Source organism: Gavia stellata, chromosome 7 (assembly GCF_030936135.1).
Source record: "Gavia stellata isolate bGavSte3 chromosome 7, bGavSte3.hap2, whole genome shotgun sequence".
NCBI classification, from domain to species: Eukaryota; Metazoa; Chordata; class Aves; order Gaviiformes; family Gaviidae; genus Gavia; species Gavia stellata.
In genome coordinates, this window is record NC_082600.1 from 27,465,664 (window position 1) to 27,487,707 (window position 22,044).

At 39.2% G+C, this 22,044-nt stretch overlaps 1 protein-coding gene across 1 annotated transcript in view; it reads right to left on the bottom strand.

The window, feature by feature from the left end:
- Positions 1-1,222: 1,222 nt before the first annotated feature.
- Positions 1,223-22,044, bottom strand: part of LIN52 (lin-52 DREAM MuvB core complex component) — a 47,968-nt gene continuing 27,146 nt past the window's right edge. The window contains exon 6 of the mRNA XM_059819534.1: positions 1,223-4,269. Coding sequence (XP_059675517.1) covers positions 4,214-4,269 — 56 coding nt within the window. The 3' untranslated portion in view covers positions 1,223-4,213. The remainder of the gene's footprint in view (positions 4,270-22,044) is intronic.

Sequence of the window (22,044 nt, forward strand, 5' to 3'; positions counted from 1 at the left end):
CATTTCCCTGTTAAGGGTTGTCTTTTTCTTTTGATTGCGTATGTCTAAAAACTGGTATTAGTTGAGAAGTATTACAGAAACATTTATGCAATGTTACTGAACTTGTGCTAGGATAGGAGTCCAGGATTTCAGACCATATGACAAAGATGTAATTTATCTTTTTTACATACTGCATAGGTTCGTGACGGAATTACCCAGTATCCTTTCCTCAACATGAAGTGGTTGGCGTAACTGTCATCATGATTTGGAAAGTGTTGCCTACGACAAGTTACTGCGGGTGAAAATGAAGTGGATGAGATCAGCTGTATGCACAGACTGCAAATCTAAGTGATGATCCTGTTCTTAGAGATACAGATACAGGATTTAGCCCATGATGATGTGGGAGAAAACAGCAGAGGAACAAAATATAAGCCGTAATTAGGACTTACACGCCTCCACATTATGCTTGCACTCTGAATACTCTGCAATTTTGATTATGCCATCTCAGACAGGCTGTAACAGAAGACAGACAATTGAACACTGTGAACATAAGGAAGGTGAACATAACCATGGAACCAAAAACATAACAGGAGCTGAAAAGTCGTAAGTAGTTCACAGACAGCAAAGAAGAAAAAACCTAACAACTGTTTCTGACAATAAAATAAATTAAAGGTTCAAAATGGAATTATCAGGTAAGCAGGTTTAAAACAAACAACTTCTCCCCCCCCCCCTTCTTTTTAAAACTTTTCTTTGTATAACTGAATTATGGAACTCACTGTCCAGGGGCATTTTAGAGGACAGACATACAGGCAAATTAGGACTAAGACAAGTTTATGTAGGGTAAGGTCTACTGTGGACGATTCAACTAAAACAGATCGCTGGATGCTGGGGAAGTTACCCTAAAGCAAAATCACTCTGTGTAAGCCTTTTGTTTATATCCTTCCCTATGAGTCTGCAACTGTTTATAATCAAAGAGAAGATTACAGATAAGATGGGCTTGTGATTTGACTTGTAATAGCACCTTACATTTTTATGTAACATAAAAATCAGTAAGATAAACCAGAATAAGGTTCAAACATTAACTCCGAGTTGGGTTAATCAGTTTTCACTAATCTGTTATTTCTAGGTGACTTGTTGAGGGAAATATGAAGTGAAGTTGAGAACTTTGGTTATAGGATTGTTCCAAAATTGTTAATTTTGTAATGGCAAAACACCGAGTTAAATGGAATATTACACTCTTCAATTGCCAGTGCAACTAGACTTTTATTTTGATAATGATTAATATAATGAACAAGAATTTCTTCTCAGTTGGATTAAACAGCAAAGCATTTGATACTCCAAGACTGAAGTGAATAGCCTTTACAACTGAATATATATAACACTGGCACTTAAAAGGAACTAAATACATATTGGGTTTATTTCCAAGAACTTCACAGTAACATGTAACATACCAACACAATAAAACACTTTGTAAAGCAATGCATTAGCTCGATTAATATTACCAAAACTTGATCTTCTTACACTCTTCATTCCCATCATTTAATTTATCAAAACCTTTTTTTTTGTTTCAAAATACAGAAGGTTATCAGCAACAAAAAGTCACTCAGATTTTCTTGTACAGATACTGCAGGGATGTCAGGAAGGACATCACTGAAGGAAAAAAATAGGGTTCAAAAGGGTATGAAAACCCTTAGTACCATTTGGATATTGCCAAATATTTATTTAATGATGGGAATGGAGCATCCACAGGCCAAACCCTGAGGTGGTGGCACGCAGAAGTGTGAAGAAAAGCCTGAGGAAGAGTATTGCCTAGGTGGCTAAGCAAAAGGCTTTCCATCTCAGAGAGCTACTTTGGAAACCCAGATGAATCTTTGAGCTTTGCATTTGTTTATTATCAAACCACAAAGCAATAACAGATTACAATCCTCTGGCTAATACACAAAAATACATATAAATATTACCAATAAAAAAATACATCACTGACTCATCTCTACAGATGACAAGTACAAAGCCAATAAATATCACAATTCTAAAGCATATGTTACTGGCTGCCCTATAGAAGATAAGTACTGCATATGGTAAAAGGCTTTTTTTGTTTGGTTGGTTTTTTTGAAAACACATGTCTGTTACTAAAAACTACCTACAGTTTGAAATCCCTTACTGAACATATTGGAAAACATACATATACTTCCATGCCAGGCTTTCATATCTTCTCCTATATTCCTTCTCCTTTCAGATCTCAATTTCTTAATGTGTTGGATCAGCAAACCTCTATAAAATGCACAAACTCATATTCGTGATACAGATGAAGTATTCCATTATGTCACGTATGTATATATATTATGTATATAGTATACAAACTTAAAATTGCATTCAAAACATATAATTTAATACTTAAACCTGTATCAACATTGGTTTGCACCAGCAGGTTTTTTCTCTGTCTCTGAATTATCACTTTTAGCTTCTCTTCACATTCATCTGTCTGAACTCTTGTGTTCTCAAGGGCTGGAGTTCCTGTTAAGCTCAGCCCTGCATAAACTGTGAAGTATAGAAATAAATCCATTAAGTTTAAAATCAGACTCCTGACATTCCTAAATATTCAGTATTTGTGCAGGGTCTTCTCGGGATGTGGGTTTTAACTGCTTAAACTTAGAAACAGGAGCTGTCCAAAACGAGCCTAGTTCTGACCAGTAATAACCAAGACCATAGACTGCAAACCGAAAGGCCACCAGCATTTTAGTAAAAATTCAGAGAAGTCTATTTTATTAAAAAATCTCTTCCTCTTTATTGCACATGGACCTGAAAAGAGTATTCTCTCTCTGCAAAGACAGAAAAATGCAGTGCTCTAAGGACAGCCTATTTCCAAGCCATTTCTCCTCTCACATGTGACTGCAGCCTGGGAAATTACAAATTTTGAAAAGCCTGCATGCTAAAAATAACATTTCTAAATGGAGGAAAAACCCCTGCTCTTCATCCAGTGTTTCAATATTATGTACCTAGAAAGAACATATGCTTAAAATGTTGTCTTCTAGGAAAAGAACAGAGGATGAAATGAAAAAAATTCTTCTTTAAAATAAAAAGTCTGAACATGCTCCTTACCTCTTCTCAGGGGTGAACATGCAGAAGTGCATTAACAGAAGGAAAAGACATTAAACTGTAAGATGAATAAAGCCCAGAACTGTGTGCTGAAAGAGACTAGGTCACAGAAAATTCTGTCTTAAAAATTAGGGGTTTGTAGGGGAAGAAAATTTTTAGGTTGCTGTTTTACAAGTAATTAAAAACACCACAAAATGTTATTTTCAGAAGTGTTAAGATTCTGTATAAGCAGATCAACCTTGCAATGTGGCTAACAATCCTATTGCCCCTTCTTGGAGCACTAACTGAAAATATTACTGCCTTTCAACTTTATAACTTTCTTCAGTTTCTAGCTCTGTAAGAAGCAGAGAATTGCAGTGGACTGACAAAGCTGTTTCTTTGTGTACTGGCTGAAGTTTCTGTAGGGATATTTTCCTTCATGATACAGTAACACTTCTTACTCCCTATGGTCCGTCAGTCTTGATTTCACTAGAGAACTGTTTAGCTGTGAGATGAAGCTCCTGGTACACCGAAGGTCTGGAGGTCCTCCTCAGAGTACCAGACATGCTTCTCTGAAGGCAGTGAGTAACTGGAATCGAACGCACAGACTACACTCAACTTCTACGCTAAAAGCATATGCTCCTGCTGAACCAGTGCTATTGGTCAATCCACACCCCAAACTCTGCTCAAGTCTTCCAGCACAGAAGTTGCACATAGGAAATCAACGCATCTAAGACAAAAGACACACAAAAGGGTCAAAGCCTCATGATGCGCACTGGCCAGTGTCAGATCTGCTGTGTACTTCAAACAGGTGCTACCACTGACAGCAATTGAATAAGGACACTATGGCTGTTCACTTTGAATAGCTGATTAAAACAGGTAACTTTGCCACAGCATGCCAGGGGCGAGTCCTCCTGTTGGAGATCTTATGGTCAGATGAAGTCCGAATTCCAACGCAACCAATTGCAGTCCATGTGACATGTGTATGCAATATGTCTCCTCTGTAAAGGGATGAGCTATGGAAGCAAAAAGAGATGTTTGCTTCTGAAGGTCTAGAGCAAAAGCTTTGTACTTCTTAGAAGTTCTGGGGTTCATCTGGATCCGCAGTACGTAAAATGATCTACTTGGGGTATTTTTGTCCAAGCTCCAGATGTGGCAGCTACTTTTTGGGTTTCTCTAGTATGTTCAGGAATTTCCCTCGAGTCATTTCTCTAGCTGAAATTATAAGGGAGGAAAAAGAGATTAATATTTTTTAAAAAGCCAAGAAACCCAAACAATTGTATAATTTACAGATTTTAACCATAGGATAAGAAATCCATTTAGATTTGTGCTTATACCAATAGTGAGTAAGGATTATATTTTTTTTTTAAGTGGAAAATAAATAAATTTGCATTCCAGCTTGAATTCCTAACATCCTAGAAATGCAGGCAGGGCCTGGAATCTTCTAAACTCAGCAATAATTCCCACAGGCTGCCTCATTACATACAATCTATGCTTTCTATTCCCACTGTGTTATGCTCTTGCAGCACCTCCTTGTCTCTGTACTATCCATCTCTGAATGGTGTAATCCAGATCTCCATCACTCTATCTCACAGCAATTGTTCCTGGATGTTATAATCTGTCAGAGATTATGGAACTCTCTCTTTCTCCATTTCAGGATTATTGGTCCCTGGATGCTATGATCTTCAACAGAAATTAGACAGCATTTTCTCTCTCTCAGCAGTGTCAGTCCCTGGATGCTGTAATATAATGGGGTTTATATTCCTTCAATGCAGTTCATCTATGGATGATGTAATAAAGTAAAGTTTATAGAGCTTTGGTCTTCTCTCTCTCTCTGCATTGTCAGTCCTTCGATGTTTAATACAGCAAGGCAAGGTTTATATGTCTCCCTCTCTCACTCTTGGCACCATCAATCTCTGATAGCTGTATTACAGCAGGGTTTACACAGCCACTTTTCTGCATGAGACATTTCTGACTTGTGAGCCCATAAGCTCACAAGCTGGCAGAGCAGCCCTAATACTACCTTTGTCTTGCAATAACAATACAATGCATCAAAGACAACATGATCAGCAATTGAGTCCTGGAGAAAGACAATCTTCCCACTGGTGCTTCCCTTATTTTCTTTTAAATAAAGGTGTAAGCTTTGTGCTGGACTGACAGGCATCAAAACATGGAGGTTTTTATTGGCAGGGTTGATGAAAGCGTGCATGTTTCCCACACCTAGCCTAGAGAGAAGTAGATGGGAATTCATTTTCTGTTTTATCCATTCGATTCCTGTCCTCTCTACTGAGAGGAAAAACAGAAATTACAATTAGCATAAAAACTGGAGGTGGGTTTGTTGCTGATATTTGGTTTTCTTTTGACATTACTGATTATCTGTTAGAACTAAAATGGAATAAAAATGTTCAGCTTAAAATACTCAATACAGACCCTCAGGTAAAGACATTTTGTTATTCTTTACCTAAAGGTTAGAATTTGTGCCTTAAAGCCTCATCTTTAAATTATTACATTCTAATTTGTCTACCCCAAATTGTACCACAAGGTATTGTCATCAACAAGATCCCTGTAAAATGATTACTGGTATTATGGACTGTCTGGAACATATTGATATTCATAGGCTGCGAAGTCCACTGCCATGAGTGGAACACGCTTCAGACTGGCTGCAGATTCAAGCAGATCACTGCATTATTCGCTTGGTTCATGCCTCCAGCTGTGAGTTATATCATCTGGGATCCATTCCCAACTCTGCTTCTGATTCACAGTGTGAACTACCACAAAAGTACTCATCTGTACCTCTATTTCCCCATCTGCAAGATAGCCCCTATCTTTTAAGTGCTGCTGAAGTGACACATGGATAGAAGGTGCTGCAGAAGGGCAGAGTGGATTGTTATTTTGTCAGAAACTAAGTTGTTATGCACAAAGAACATGATTAAATAAAAATGCAATTTTTTAAAAATTTCAGCTAGGAATAGATTTTCAGCACCAGTTCTTTGACACCTCCCTGCCTTGCACCATCAACAGTTCATGGTTTTAAAACACTCTTAATGGAGAAAGCATAAAGCCGAACTGTAGTTGATAGAGTGGAAAGTTTTCCGGAGTGCAAGTCCCATATAGGAGATATACGAATGCATGACAATTCTGTTCCCCCAAAGAGGGCTGCACCCTATAAATCAAGCAGAGAGCATAGACTCCTTCTGTGCGCTGAGTGAAATTACTGTGGGTTGGGGGTTGCTCCGGAGCACGTGCCCTCCTGTTCACTTGTCATCGGAGATGTTAACATTTCTGATTAATTCACAGACCTCTCATTTTATTCTTCATTCCTTTATCCTTGCTATCCTGTTCTGCTGCAGCTTAAAGATTCTTACCGACCTGCTACAATAATCACCGCCCGCTTCCCCCCCCAACCTGGTGAAATTGTTTAGTGATGCCAACCGCGCTTTTAATTTGCAAGACATCAGACACAGAGGTAATTTATACCAACATCTGTTCATTTCTGACTTCTGAAACAAACTCGCACATGCTGCTACAAAATCCCATTAGGAGCAGGACACAGCCTTCTGCTATTCTGCATTCCTCTTCTCCTCACATACTCAGGCTTGCATTGGGGCTTTATTTTTAAAGATATGATGCCAAAGTGAAAGAAAGGACCTTACATCTTTGTATATGTATGAAAATGGCCAGGAAATAACATCCTCATATCACAAAAAAATCACAGCCAAACTAAGGGCAAGTTTCCACAAACATTAACAATCTTGTTTTCCCTGCTTCAGCTGCTTCTCTTACCTGCCCAAGAACCACAGTTCAATGTATTCCTGGTAAACACAGGCCAAATACATACTACATGGTACTGCGTTCAAACGTCTTGGCTATTCCTTCCCCTTTGTTCCTCTTTAATCTGCATCGGAGTATGATTTGAGCTTGGGTTTTGCACAGAAAAGCCTCTAATATTAAACTGACTCCTCTGCTCAGTACTGCTTCTGATAAATGAATTCTTAATAATGGGAATATAATTTCCAATGGGGCCTTTTGGAGCTTGCTGGAATGAGGGAAGAGCTTGTGAATGAAGAAACCATCACCCACATTCTAAATATGATTGCAGTCTAAGAGAGACGGCAAAACCTGCCTTAAGCAACTACCCGAGGGACCAGCAGAAGCCAGTTGCGTAGTGGATAGAGGTGGATTTTTTAATTAAAAGGTTGGACAAAACTGTAGTGAAAACCTTAGGGATTTTTTTCTTTAAAATGGTTCCTTAAACCACGGACTTCAAGTGAAGAGAGGGCTTGAGTGCAGGTTTCATTGTACCAGCAAACAGACACTACAGAGACTGTGCAGCATGAAACAGAAACATGAATCTCCATGTCAAGTCACGATTTACAACCTTGCCTACGCTGTGCATGTACTACAATAGAAAAATCAACAATGGATACGATCGCAATAGCTTGGATACAAATTAATCTCACCTACTAGGGAGGAGGAAGAGGATACTGAAGACCATAGAGAAAACACTTTAAGATGTTATCAGCACTGGTTACAATGGAAGTTGAGTGCTTGAATAGACTTTTTCAGAGAAATGTATTGAAAAACGGTATCAGGCTATTATAATTACCAGAGAATGCTGTACTGTATGAATTAAGTTTGCTGCCTGGCAAGGTCTGCCAAGCAGATCTCAAGAATAGGTATTGGGTAGAAAAGGCTGGGGCTGAAAGGAGAAGGGGAGATTTCTACTTGATAGGGGAGCAGAATAAGGTTTAATATAATCTCCTCTTTAGAACTTCAATCCCTCAATCCCACATTTAGCCTTGTTGCCTGGGGCTCCTTTTCTACTACAGTTGTCCCCAAGCTGCCTCTCTGCAGTAAATTTTGTGGTTGCTGGTTGAAAAGATTCAGTAGTACAGATTGATTTCCTACAAGTGAGGAGATGAGGGATTACCAAAAGCAGTCCTGGTTAACAAGATTGGGTGCAGAATCTCCTGCCAGAGCAGCCCACTCTGCCAGTGCTTTGCATCCTTTCACTATGACATATGGGTTTCATTACACAAAGATTTTCCTGATTTTAACTTGGAGGTGATTACATTGGAAACTCAGAGCTATCTTTACATCTGTAGCAATTTAAAGGTTAAGTAACTTTTAATCAAATGACAAAGACTCATAATGTTTTTTCCTCGATTGAAAATGAAAACCGCTGTCCTGGAGATTCCTTCCAGTGACAATTTAATTAGAGAAAAACACTGCACTGGAGATTGGGGTCCAGCCTGATTGCTCCCCATAAAAAGCCTTCTCACACATATGGACATACTGTGTCATAAGGTCTGGATAGCCAGGAAATAATGGAAGGATTTACTGCTATAAAATCAGCAACGAAAACAGTTATTTACACTTATATAAGCAACTTTCATCCAGGAGAATCCCTAAGCAACACACATATGTGCACATTTTTAAAACAAAATACACACTTAAATGCAAAAGCGCAACACACTTCCTGATAAAGTCTATGACAAACTGTATTTATCACACATTTATCATGATCATTAAACCTTCCACTGCTTACTACTTCTGAGGTTATCTAAAAATCTCAAAACAAAGCCTGTGAGAATCTTCAAATCACAGATATTTTAAAATGAAGTCACCCACTAAAGAAGCACTTCTCTGCCTCTCCCCCAGATGTACAACTTACAGGACGAATTTGACTGTGCTCCTCCTCTGTCCTGAAAAATGTAGCTGTGTTGAAATCTAAAGGTCTTGCTACTAAAAAGAACTGGAAATAAAATTAATGCCCTGTGAACAGAACATGTTTTTAGCCCTGAAATGTCTTGTAGTATCATACTTTGAATGCTACATGCTTGACTACCAAAAGGTTATTTTAGGCACTATCATACTTTGTTAGCTTATCAGTTATTCTTTCCATTCAGTTGTATTTATGATAACTAAAGAACTTGCTTTTCAACATGGAAGATTCCTTTAAAGTACTAATCATGCACTCTCAAACTACTGCTGTGTCTTAGGACTATACAGAAAACAAAACTAAAAGGGCTTATTTCTGAAGAACTACCAGTGAAAATTACCAGTTCAGGGTGAAGAACATGAATTGCAGAGAGCAGAACACTCCTCTGGTTTTTAGCCCTTGTATCACAAGGGTCTGTTGCATCAGAAATTATTTCTTTTGTCCTGAGACACAATGTTAGGATAAGAAGACACAACCATTCTTTTTCCTAGTTGGTAGGACATAAAAAAGGCCTAGAAGAATCTGCGTGTGAGTAACTGTGAGTCTTGCTTGACTGGACTTGTGAAAGCCAATGGCAAAGCCACATCTTTTGGCTGGGCTCAACCAGTATTGCATTTGGAAGGGAAATAAAAAAATCAGTCACGGGGGTGAGGGGGAGCAAGGGCAAAAAGGCAATCTAAAATGTGCAAAAATATTTAAGATTGACATTATTACTAAACAGCCCTCAAAGAAAAAAGAGGCTTATTTCAGACAAGGCCAACAGAATACTATTACCCAGCCAACATAATCTGAACTTCTATCAGAGAGAGAGATCTGTATGGACTACTTTCTATCTCAAGACGAGATGCCCAAAATCCTACCACCACCTGGATGCCTGCTGGCACCAGCTCACTCCTCTTGCTTCATAAAAAGAGCTCCAACTACCCTGCTAACTGCATACTTCCTTAATGTAACTGTCAAATGAACTGCTGCTTGATGACTGTGGGCCTTTGACAAACACTCATCAGTGAATGCTACACTAAGCCCAATTTCATAAAGAGCTGGAACTGCCATCTCAGGAGAGCAGCGGTTAGCAAAAGCAACGTCAGTCACCTTTACTGAAGGTAGAACTGTCACATGCAGACACTCAGCCCTGCGCTTCAGGAACTGTTACATTTACACTGAAGACCAGCGTAATCGTCTAGCACTTCTGAAACACATTCTTCAGGTAAGACGACAGAATCAGCATAAACCTCCAGGTGGAATAAGCTTGCATCTTTCAATAATCAGTATCAAAGCACTTGCAAAGTTTATCAAGCTTCACAATATTCTTGAGACATACAGTGATTTAATTCCCATCTTACAGATGGGGTCACAGCCTCAGTAAGGAGTGATATACAGATGTATACTAAAGAAGTCAGCAACCGTGCTAGAATTCAGGCTCTGAAAGATGAGCTCTGTCAAGTCTTGCTGCAGCATTTTAAAATATTAACACCACCCTTGGTACAAAACATCACCGTCCTTCCCTTGGTGAATGACACAGCAGAATCTGCCCTTACTTCAGCTGTAGTTCACCGTTTGGCATGACTTGTTTTGAAATGACAAAGAAGGTGGGTGCCTGCCCAAAACCAGGCTGTGAACCAGAGCAGGTGAGGCACATGGACTGCTCCTCCCAGTGTGCTATGAAAACAGTCATCTCTGACAGAGAAGTGGTAAATAGCTGGGACTGATAAAATTTTAAACCACTGAAACAGTTTAGTGAGTGTTAGCTAGAGCCTTAAGAATAGCAATCAAATACCTAATGCTTTCCTGAATCATGAAATCCTCATGTGACCTCCTTCCACCTTGTTTTTCTCCACCCACAGTAGTGGTGTTTTATCATATACCTGATAAGAGATCTCAGAAATCATTCAGGATTATCCAGAATGGTGATAAGAGATCTGCTGCAGATTAACATATCCTCAAAAATGTTATTGTTGCTATCAATAAATAGTAAAATTGTATCAGCTCTAAAAAAAATTAGATTCCTTCTCTGCAAAATAATTTACCTTGTTCACCGAATCAGATTTCCCTACATTGCAAGGCAGCACCATTCTGTTTGCACTCAGTTGCAAACAATGATGTTCACAGAGCTTCGAATGCAAAAACTACACACAGTGTTCATTCACATACAGATGAGCAAAGCTAGTCAATGAAAACACTCGAAGCAAGGGGCAATGACATCCCTGCCAATGCCCAGGGACCTCCTAAACTTACGTTCCAGGTCACAGATATTAGGATGTACAGATATTTTGCGCTGAGTGACCCCCATATTAAAGGAAACTCCTACAGGACCTCCCACTTCTAGAAGCTGCCTTCGGCCAACATCCTGTGGGGCCAAAGACCTGATCCCTTTGACCCCCAAAGCAGGGAAAGAGTTACATCTTCTCTCTGTGAAGCCAATAAAAACCTCTCTTGATTATAATTTAGATAAGAGCCACTGGATTGAATAATAATGTCTGAAACTCCCCTGGCTGTTTCACCTTGAGACGTCCATCACTGGGTTAAACATGATGCTAATTGCATTTGGATTGATTAATTTCTCTCACTCCTGTCTATTCGAATAATGCTTAACAAAATAATCACAGCACCCAGAGCCAAATCTTCTCCGTCAAAGGAATGAAGCCATCAGAACCAGCAGAGATGAAAGAAATGAAGATGACCCGTAATTACTGCTACGGTGATATCATTACCATATTATAGAAAATGAGTGTACGTGGGGGGAGCAGGAGCTGCGATTATTATTTATTTTTTAATGGAACCTCACATTCCAAGAATACAGATCCAACACAGTGGAGCACACAGAAATACAGAACTAAAAAATTATTGTGCATTAAATTGCAAAATACAGTGAACACTGGGACTCTAGATGCTTCGAGTGTCTTGTGATGTGAGCTGCTGTTTATTCACTTCACTACTTTTTCATTGCAATAATACTTTGTATATGACTAGCATGGAGATTTAAGATGCCTACCTTCCCAAAAAGATCCTCAAGTATCTGCAACAGAACTCACCCATAACCCTGATGCTTAAAGCCATTCGACTTTAATATCATTACAAGATCTTACTTTGAACACTGGCATTCAGATTTTTAAACCACAAGAGCTAACAATGCTCAAAGAAAAGCTAGCATGCAAGAAATTTTTATTCTTAAATGCTGATTCCTGTCTGAAGGCAGTTATAAATTCCATCACCAGCCGCAGTAGGTGACTTTCAACCATTCATTACACTGGTTCTGTAAAGATATCAAATGTATCAAGTCTGGAACAATTTAAACTAGGATTAAAAAAAAAAAAAAAAAACCACACCAACCAAAACCACAACCCTAACATCCAAAAGGAAGGCCTTCTGCTCCCTTTATTCTCCAAAATACACTCCCAAAGCCCCTCTCATTTGAGAAACAAATAGCTTGGCAATTGTATAAGATTTTCAGACACCTGTGCACTGCAATTCTAATTGTGGTTTATACAGTTCACTTCTCTCAGTGCTGCTTATGTCTGCCCCCTAGTCTCAGACTGAAGACAAAAAACCACACACAACTAGCAGCTTAAAGTATTTATTCTGGAATAAAGCCAAGGTCAAATACACACAAAAATTTCACATGCCAAAAATGTCAAGACCTAAGACCAGGAGCTGACTCATGAAGCTAATTAAACACAGAAAAATGTTGTTCAAGTATTTCATAAGGCTTAAAGAAAGAAATTCAAGTTATGCTTCTAATATTAAAAGCAGTATGAAAGGCAATTTTATACCAAAGTTGAGAATAGTTTCAAGTATACCTGAAAGGGACTTCCAGTTATCACTGGAACAGCTACATCTTGGGAGACCTTTGACCACCAAGTCCCACAGATGTTGGAGGCAAATAGTGGGATAGAAATGTGGCATATTTTAACAAGAAGCACCCTGAAGGTTTTTTTCTACCTGCTTGTACCAAAAGGAAAATGATCTCCTCCTGGCCTCCCAACCCCTGCGGAGAACCAAGAGTTCGTGATTATTTAGGTTTTCTCACCACAGTATCTCAAAGAGGAATCTTCTTTATCGAGCAACATGAAGAAACGAGATCAAAACCCTGTTTGCTCAAGAACTCTTGAGCATAAAACACATGAAGCAGCTAGGCAGAGAGGTCTGCACTGAATATACGCACACAGCCGGGTATGAAAGGTTTCTGGAGGTGAACGGACCCTTCTCAGACGGCACGCAGGCAGAAGTGCTCCCAAGCTCTGTGATTCTGTGGAACAGTCCACCATGATGTGGTGCTCCTGCCCACACTGGGGAGCAGGTGTTTACCAGCTGGGAGCAAAGCAGGTGAACCTTGAAAGTAATGATTTTTTCAAGTCTTATCAGTGACCGGGACATGCAGGCCATGGCAAAATCTGAGCCCAGGAGCCAATAGGAACAAAGGGATTAAGAGTTATTAGGAGTAGAGAGAATTACATATTTACAGTACAGTTACTGAAAAATAATTGTGTAACGATTATGTAAGTCCCTATACCCCTTTTGGCTAATAATGTTGGGATACAAGCTGTATGGTTATGCAAGCCAGGGCACACAAATCCAATCAGAAGACATCAAGGCGTGTTTACAGGGTGGCTTACAGCTCGGGTTCAAGAACACTATGGCTTCCTTGACCTCCAAAAGGCAGAAACAAAGCCCTGTCAGTAGGTTAGCTAATGGTTTGAGCTGTGAAGCAGAACTGAGTTTTTAAATTTAACTTTTGTCAACAAGCTTCATGGGAAGAGCTATCTGGTTGAAAGAAGCTCATACTATAGTAGTCTGTATTTATTTGTCCAGAGTTCTGTCTTTACTTTAAAAAGCAGACTAAATTTTAAAAATGTTTTCTAATCCCAAGATGCCTTATTGAAACATTTTTCCATGTAGATGACTGCAGCCCTTGACATAACAATGAACTATCAATACTGAAGGTCTCTATGAAAAGAAGATTCATGTTTTTTATGACTGAACACTATTATTTGATTTACACGTAAAGTAAACCAAGATTCCTTCTGCCATTAGTACAAAACACATGAAATTACATAGAGGACTTCTATAATTTAAAAAAATCCGAGTAAAAAGTCTGTATAAGCAAATACAAGTAACTGAAATCTCAGTGTTCCAAGGCCAAAGTCTAAACCTTAGTTAAACGAGAATTATGGAAGAGCAGCAATATGCAGTTTGTGGGCTGCAGAAGAAAACCTTCACAATTGCCTCCATCATTTTATTCTTTCCTCCACATGAATCAAAGGCACTTTCTTTAATGACTACCCGTACCCCTATCCTCATCCTTCCCAGTATATTCACTACTTGCTTTAGTCCAGCTTTTTCAGTTACACTACTGACTAGTTTCATGCGCTCTGCCCACCACAAGCCTCTTCTCCTGGCAAAAACACCCTGAGCTGAAGAATATTTGAAAGTCCAGAAAAGGGTTCAGGGAATTCAAAACCATCTTTACCAACTCCAAGTTAGTCACAAGACATCTGAGGAAATGCACTGATTTAGAAATGTTAGAGTTTTTACAGATCCAAATGCTACTAGAGTCAAGTTCAAATTAATAAAGAAAAAATGTATATTTGGAAGAGTTAAAAATCACGGGGAAATTGTGCTCACTCAGAGAAACTATCAGTAGTTTTAATCTGACCTACTTGGTAACAAAACTGTCATACCACTCAGGGCTGTTTGGAATACATATTAAAATATAAACAACGCAGGCTCTGCTACAATTATTACAATTTATCTGTTAATGAGTTCAAAGGCAACTAGGCAAGGCCCAGCTGTAAAAGCAGATATAAAAGATGCACCCAAAAATAAACCCTCCCAGACCCATGAGGAAATGTGAGAACATTTTTCATAAACACCCTCGCACTTCTAGTACCCATGGGTTTTGAAGAAAAGCTTAAAGACACGATTCAAATACACAAAATACAGAGGTATCGGAGTCTGCAGATATCTCCTGAGAGCAGCAGCCAGAAGAAACTCCAGTTTCTTGAAACCCAGAAATAAAGCATACCAGTCAACTGTCAGTCCTAAAAAACCAAGCCAAAACAAACAAAACAACATTATTTTTCGCTCCAGAAGGTCTACTGAAATCAGCCCAGTAAGCTTTGGTACTCTTTTGCTTCCAAAAAATCTCTTCATGTTTATTCCCAGTCTATGCATACCACTGGTCTGAGGCCATGTCTACCATTACTTTCTTCTCCTATGAAAGCTGAATACAGTGCCATGGCTATCTTTTAATCATCAGACTAATGTTCTCCATCCATTACTGAAAACCAAGAACAGAGGCACTCCAGTAAAGCAGAATGCAAACCATCTACAAGTCAGCTCAGAAAGTGAAGCAGAAGGTGGTGATGGCCATGAGGAGTCTCCATAGACTTAGTGACTGGTGAGATTGCTCTGAGGGTTGAAGGGCATTGAAGAAACCTTGGAAGCAAGGAGCATCCAGAAGACTCCATGATCTAGTGACAACGGGACTATCAGACATATTTGGAGGTAGAAAGGCACAGCGGAGTAGAACAGGTGTAAGTAAAAAGAGGATATAAGGAAAAAGTCATGAGCAAAGAAAATTTAATCTACAAGAAGAGAACAGATCAAATGATAAGGTATACAGTACAGTATCATATGAGGAAAATTGTACAGAATCAGAGAATCATTCAGGTTTGAAAGGACCTTGGCAGGACCCCAGTCAACTATCTGCTCAGAAACGGCAGGCTGCTCAGGGCTTTAGCCAGGCAAGTCTTAAAAACATCTATGGATGGAGACTGCACAACCTCTCTTTGCAATCCTTCCAATACTTGACTGCATCACCCTGAAAAAGTTTTCTCTAGAATCCAGTCAGAAACCTTCTTGCTTCAATTTATGACTGTTGGCTCTTGTCCTCCCACCATGCAGTACTGTGCAGAGCCTGACTCCATCTTCTCAATAACCTCTCAGGTACTAGCAGGCAGCTATCAGGTCCCTGAGAAGTCACCTCTTCTCCATGCTGAACAAGCCCCATTCCCTCAGCTTCTGTTCACAGGGCAAGTGCTCCAGCTCCCTGATCATCTTGGTGGCCCTCCACTGAACTCACTTCCATTTACCAATGTCTTCCTCATGCTGGGGCATGGAGGACACCACTGGATGTGGCACTGCAGATGCAGTCTAATGACTGCTGAGTAGAGGTGAACAATCACCTCCCTTGATCTACTGGCCATGCTTCTATTAACAGTCATATATACAATCCTACATTCCTTTCCCAAATATTACCTACCTGTTATATTCCTGTTCAACACTGTTTCCTAGCCTCTAACCCTCCACCCAGCCACTCCTTTGCTTATTGTTCCAGGAAACTTGAGCACCATAGTCAGGAGTCAGTGCACTTCGTGCCCTAAGACAGGGGAGGAACTGTCTTCTCCTCCAAGTTTTATACGCATACACTAGTAAACAGAAATTGTAAGCATTTTTTAAAAATTAATATGCTCTCTATTTTCAAGTAAGCCAGGTACTAGGCGTGAAAATCTTGAGGCAACCCAGAGAACTATCTGTTGAAAACCAAATGACAGCTTGGCCTGCTACCCAGAAACATCCATCACCCAGCCCTTTTTCTGTTGGGATTTGTGCTGAATGACGTCTTCTGCAGGTTAACAATTAGTTTTTAGCATAAGAGTCCTGTGTCATCGTTGTCATCTCCCCAGGAGAAAGAAACACGCTGAGTGATTTTTAGATTATATGCTCTGATAAGACACAGGCTCCTGACTCCCTGTGTGCTTGTGCCATGCAGGCCACCTGCTCTATGGAGCTGCCACAGGGGACACCCTCAAAAAGGTTTAATAATAATGTTCTCTCTAGAGATGTAACTCAGAGCATGCTCTGAATTTACATTCTATATCACTGACTAAAATCTTGTATATAAAATCCTATCAATAGATAGGATCTAAGACTAGTCACTAAAAATACGGCAATACAGTATATTGTAGAAATTAAATTCCTATTAAACAAGAATCTGTCAGGTCTGTAGTCATAAAAACCATAAATGAACACAGGAATTGATAAAGCAGGGCAGATCAGTGATCTACCCAGTCAGGTATCCTGTCTAACTGCACCCAATATCAGAAACATCACAGAAAAAAAAAAGCAAGGAACTCCATTATGAAGACATATGGAATAATCACCTCTGAAAGATTCCTCCTCTTCCTAAGTGCTTGTTTTATATCCTGAAGCAGTTGATATTTCCTACTTCATTTTATATTTTATTCTGCTATAACTAGAAATGTTCTCATCATCCATTTAATTGCCTGGTTCCTTTTCAATAGCTGCTAAGTACTTGGTCTAAAAAAAAAAAAATATAAAATCCCAGTGTGGCAGAAAGTTCCACATCAAATTATTCATTGTGTGAAAACCATTCCTTTTTGCTACTTTTAATCTGACTGGCTTCTATTACTTTTTTCTGAACTACCCCCCTCTTATTCTTTTCAGGGTTGGGAGTCAATAGGAATTTTCAATTTATCTTCTCAATTGCAGAGATGTAAAATAACAACTGTGCTACCCTTCAAAATCAAAGAGATCCACTTTTTTCACATTCTCATGAAGAAACCTCTTGATTTATAAGCAACTCTCTAGAAGCGAATGGTGCATTTCACACTATCTTGAAATTATTCCTACCAAAAGACTGCCCGAAGTGACAGAGTATCTGAAGTTACAAAAGAGAGAATGAGACTTACTTGCTTTCTGGGAAAAGATTACGAAACCTTATGCAGAAGTACGGGTTGTACAGCGCAAGCAATTACTGAAGTCAAGCAGAAGAGGTGGGAAACAGCACAATCATTTGCTGTGTCCTGGAGCTTCACTGAAGCCTGAAGACATACAAGGGTAGAGCAATCCACTCTGCTTCACCATGCTGGGGACTGTGCTTCTACCTGGCTGTTCTGGACCATCCCAGGAGCTCGAGAGGCTCAAGTGGTACATGCAAAACATGGTTAAATGCTGCCACATTCACCAACTGCACACAAACTCCAATTACTTTGTGTAATGACATTCTCCAGCAAGTTCAGAGAGATTTGTCATGAAAATTCTGCCAAACAGCAAGTTTTTAGTTCAGAAGCATCAAAATCCTATAAAAAACCCAACATACAGAACAACTTAGCATAACTATTCTTACCAGTCCAAGTATAAAGAGCTATCAAGTGAAGTTGGCCCAAGTACAGATCCTTGTGTCACCACCTTCTATCCAACTCACGCCAATTATTTTGAAACCTACTATTTCTAAACCTACCAAAGTGACAAACCTTTGTTAAGGAAAAAAACTACATCAGTGTAGTTTATCTAAAATGTTGTGATGACAAATGCATACGAAGATCATACTTAATTTGTTAACTTTCTCCAGCTTATCTAACCAGAAGTAACAGCAAATTACAATTACTTTACAACTTATTGAAAAAAGATTTTGCTATTTACATACATAACATAAAACATTTAAAGGTATTATGGCCCTTCAAGCAGCCTGCAATTTATACAGAAAGTGAAGGTCCAGAGAACAAATTTTACTCCACTCTCTCCCTTCTATTTTATAATAGAAGAAAAAGCAAGGCTGTGACTAATTGTTGACACATTTGAACTTCAAGTATGTCCTATTCTGCTTCTGATAGTAATTCTGAACGATATTATTTTGGTGTCAGAAAGCATTACCCCAAATACAACAAGAGTTCTGTTACTTATAGGTCAAGTTTTATTTGATAGATACAGTTATTGAGCTAGAATGACAGCATGCCCTAGGAGACAGCACTTTAGCCTGCAAATGGATACTTGGTTTTTTATCACTGATGCAGTCACTCCTGCTATGTGACTTCTCCATCCATCCCTCAGGTTCTCCCAACCATGAATTAGTATATATCTTTCTCTGTCAAGTTCCAAGAAGTATATTCCACACATATCTGCTGTTAGGACATGTAATGCCAAAGTAGAGGAAGCCAACATGTTCAATGAAGTGTCAACAAAAACAGAAGAAAACAGCCAGCACGCCAGCTTGGCAAATACCTTTAAATAAATACAGCTAGCTAGCAATGGTGATGTATGTCTTGAATAATTATTTTGATGCCTGAAAGTTCTTGTTGTTGATCAAGTACCCACTCTGCTACATGGTGTACAAACACAGGACAAGTTATTTCTGCCCTAAGGAGCTTAGGAGAGACACTATGTAAATACAGACAGACAATAGAGGTACACAGTTAAATGAAATACAGACAGACAACAGAGGTACACAGTTAAATGAAACAACTCACAACACATCACCTTAACAGTTATCAAGATTTCTATACATACTGTACAGCAGATGGAAGGAGGATGAGCTGGCTCCCTGGATGTTTACAGAGTATGCCTCCAAAGTGTGCAGGGAAACCAGTTTCTTAGAAAACACAGCAATGGCTCATAGTAATTTGCATTCTTGAGAGACTGGAAGTGTCTGTTGTCCTTCTGTTACTGGATGCAGTATATTAGATCAAGCACCAAAAAACAACCAGTAAGAGAAGAAAAGTGGTTTGATACAATACAGAAGTGTGCAGAGAAACGTATGGAGATCTTGATCACAGTCAAACTGATGAGCTCATCTTTGCGAGTGGAACAAGATTTGTTAAGATCAGAGTAAAAGATTCTGGAAAATGTGTAATATTATAAGAACTTGAATAAGAGCTGTGTGGATAGATAGGAAATGCTTTATTCCATAGGTGTTATATAGAAAAATGGAAGAAGATTTAGATTATAGCTTAGATGCCCAGACTTTCTGGAGAGTCAAGCATTATACCTGGTCACAAGGCTAAACGAGGGACAGAACAGCAGCAGAGTTCACAGTCATCAAAAAAGGGATCACAGACAATGTGTTTGGAATAGGAGAAGAGAGTAAAAACCTCTGGCTTCCACATCTACTCAGGTCCTCCGATATAAAGGAAATGAAGGGGCTGGTAGAGGGCATTTTTAATCCCATAGGTTCTAGAAAGATAGCCAATGTTCATTAGCTCCCAATGTGGTCTAAATACTCTGAAATGGGTATGTTGCTAACTTACAGTCACAATACGGAACAATATATAAACAGTATGAGGCAAAGCCACACTACATAGTTCTGATGTAAGCATTCATGCTAACTCCACATGATAGTTGTTTCCTGTACATAAATTTTATCATTTCTATCAAATTATTTGGCTGCTCAGGAGTAATAAAACACTACCTTGCATGAGTACAGTAATGCTTGTACAGAAACTATATTAAACAGCATATTTACTGAAAAGAAAGAATTAAGATAAAAGAATACAGAAAAGACAGGAAACAACGATAAAGTACTACAGAACTGATGTTCTCTTCATGCATAGTAAAGATATTTCACTTCTCAGCTTCGTTGCCATAGCCAGTTACCATTTGAGTAATTACACTACGTCTACATCCCACTGTCCTCATGATTTAACTAGAAGCTAAGTGATACCTACTCTAAATATCATCAACATCTACAATCTCTCCTCCTCCCAGTGATCCATATGCAAAGGGCCTATAAATGCCTACTGTCACCAGACTAAGAAATGCCCTTCACTGGAACAGATGCTGCCACTGGCTTGAAGAACTTGTGCCCTCTCTGGGAATCCAGCAGCAGCTCTGAGCTAATGAGTACCGCGGGACTACTCGAAAGTATGAGCGTTTAACATTGCCTTTGGTGATGAGCTTATAGAAAGATCACTGCTTATTTGCCCACATGACACAAATACCAAGATGAGTGGCAGACAAGTAGATGGACAAACAAACAGTGTAAGTCAGGAAAGAGAAGACTACTAATAGGGCTTGCCCAAATACTGAATGTTTAAAGGAATACTCTGAAATCCTGAAAACGGACTTTGTTGCAGGGTACAGCACACCAGCCTTAAATTCCTTTGTCATTAATCCGTGGATGTGTTGGCTTTTGTTTTACCCACTAGGCAGGGGGCACTCAAAAATCCTCATTAGGAAATCATCTGCAGCTATGCACCAGAGAAAAAGGAAGAGTACAGCCTGTAGGATTTCAGATTTCAGTTAAGGCACTGCTTAGCAAGAAGAGAAAGCAGCAGGTACATTTTCAATGCCATCTGCTGGATAAGTTGGACAACTTTAATAAAGGTTAGAAACCACTGTTTTCCACCTATCATCATCAACACATACCAACAGTTCCCTCCTCTTCATACCTTACCTAAACAGAGATCAAAATTGAAGTTGTCTTAATAAGCACTTCTTATTCCCCACACTCTTGTCAATGCATCCAAGAAAGCAAATAAACCAATAGTTACAAAAACGTTCAGATGCGTAAAAATGACTGCATGTTACTCCTGCTGAGAATTCAGGGGGTTGACAGTGGAAAATATCTTAAATTCGATTTGATGAGAAAAGCCTGATGCCTAGGTTGCAAAACATATTCACTGGGCCCATCTCATCTCCCATCCTAGAACGGCTAATACTTCTTTCTGAAGACAGCAATGCAAAAGTCACAAGACAGGAAGATTTTTTCTTCTTGCCTGAAGAGTATTTTTCCCATTGGAAAGACCAACAACCGGCAGCGTTCACTCAGCTAAAGGAGCAGAAACAGACTTGTGTGTCACAATAAAATGGAACAGACCACTAGTCTGAAGAGACAGGTAACTTCTATTGCTAAAGAAGTCCAACACAGAAAATATCCTAGAATTTGAGGATAGGTATTTATTAATAGAGTAAAAAAAAGGTCGGCTTGATCTTGAAGATGAGGAACAACTCCTGACTTTTGTGAATTATAACTTATATTCTAGCTGTTCAAATTGCAAGCCTTCACTAAATGTGTCTCAACTGTTTGCAGAAACCACCGATGCTACAGATATCTGTAATTTCTCATAAAGGACATCTGGACACATTCCTCTTATGATAGTGTAACCAAAGAACTTCTGGAGACTCTGGTGGAATGACCCTCTTGGTGTATGATGCCATTTAGACATTCTATTGGATCACCTGGATTCAGTAAAAAAAGAGGGATAGACATGAAATAGGGTCTGGCACAAGGCTGATATAATTCATATAAGAGATGCAGCAACAGATTGCACTCCCAGGTCCTCAAATACGAAAATCATACTTGCTGACGTGAAAAAACAACAATTGTTAATAAACAGATATTCTGCTCTTCAACACTCCATATGGCAGTCTGATGGATTAAACACCAGCAGAGTGTTGATCACTCTAAAAGCTCATATTGAGATGATCTGGAAAATCTGTCTATCTACAATTTACGAATTCTGGTTAATTTA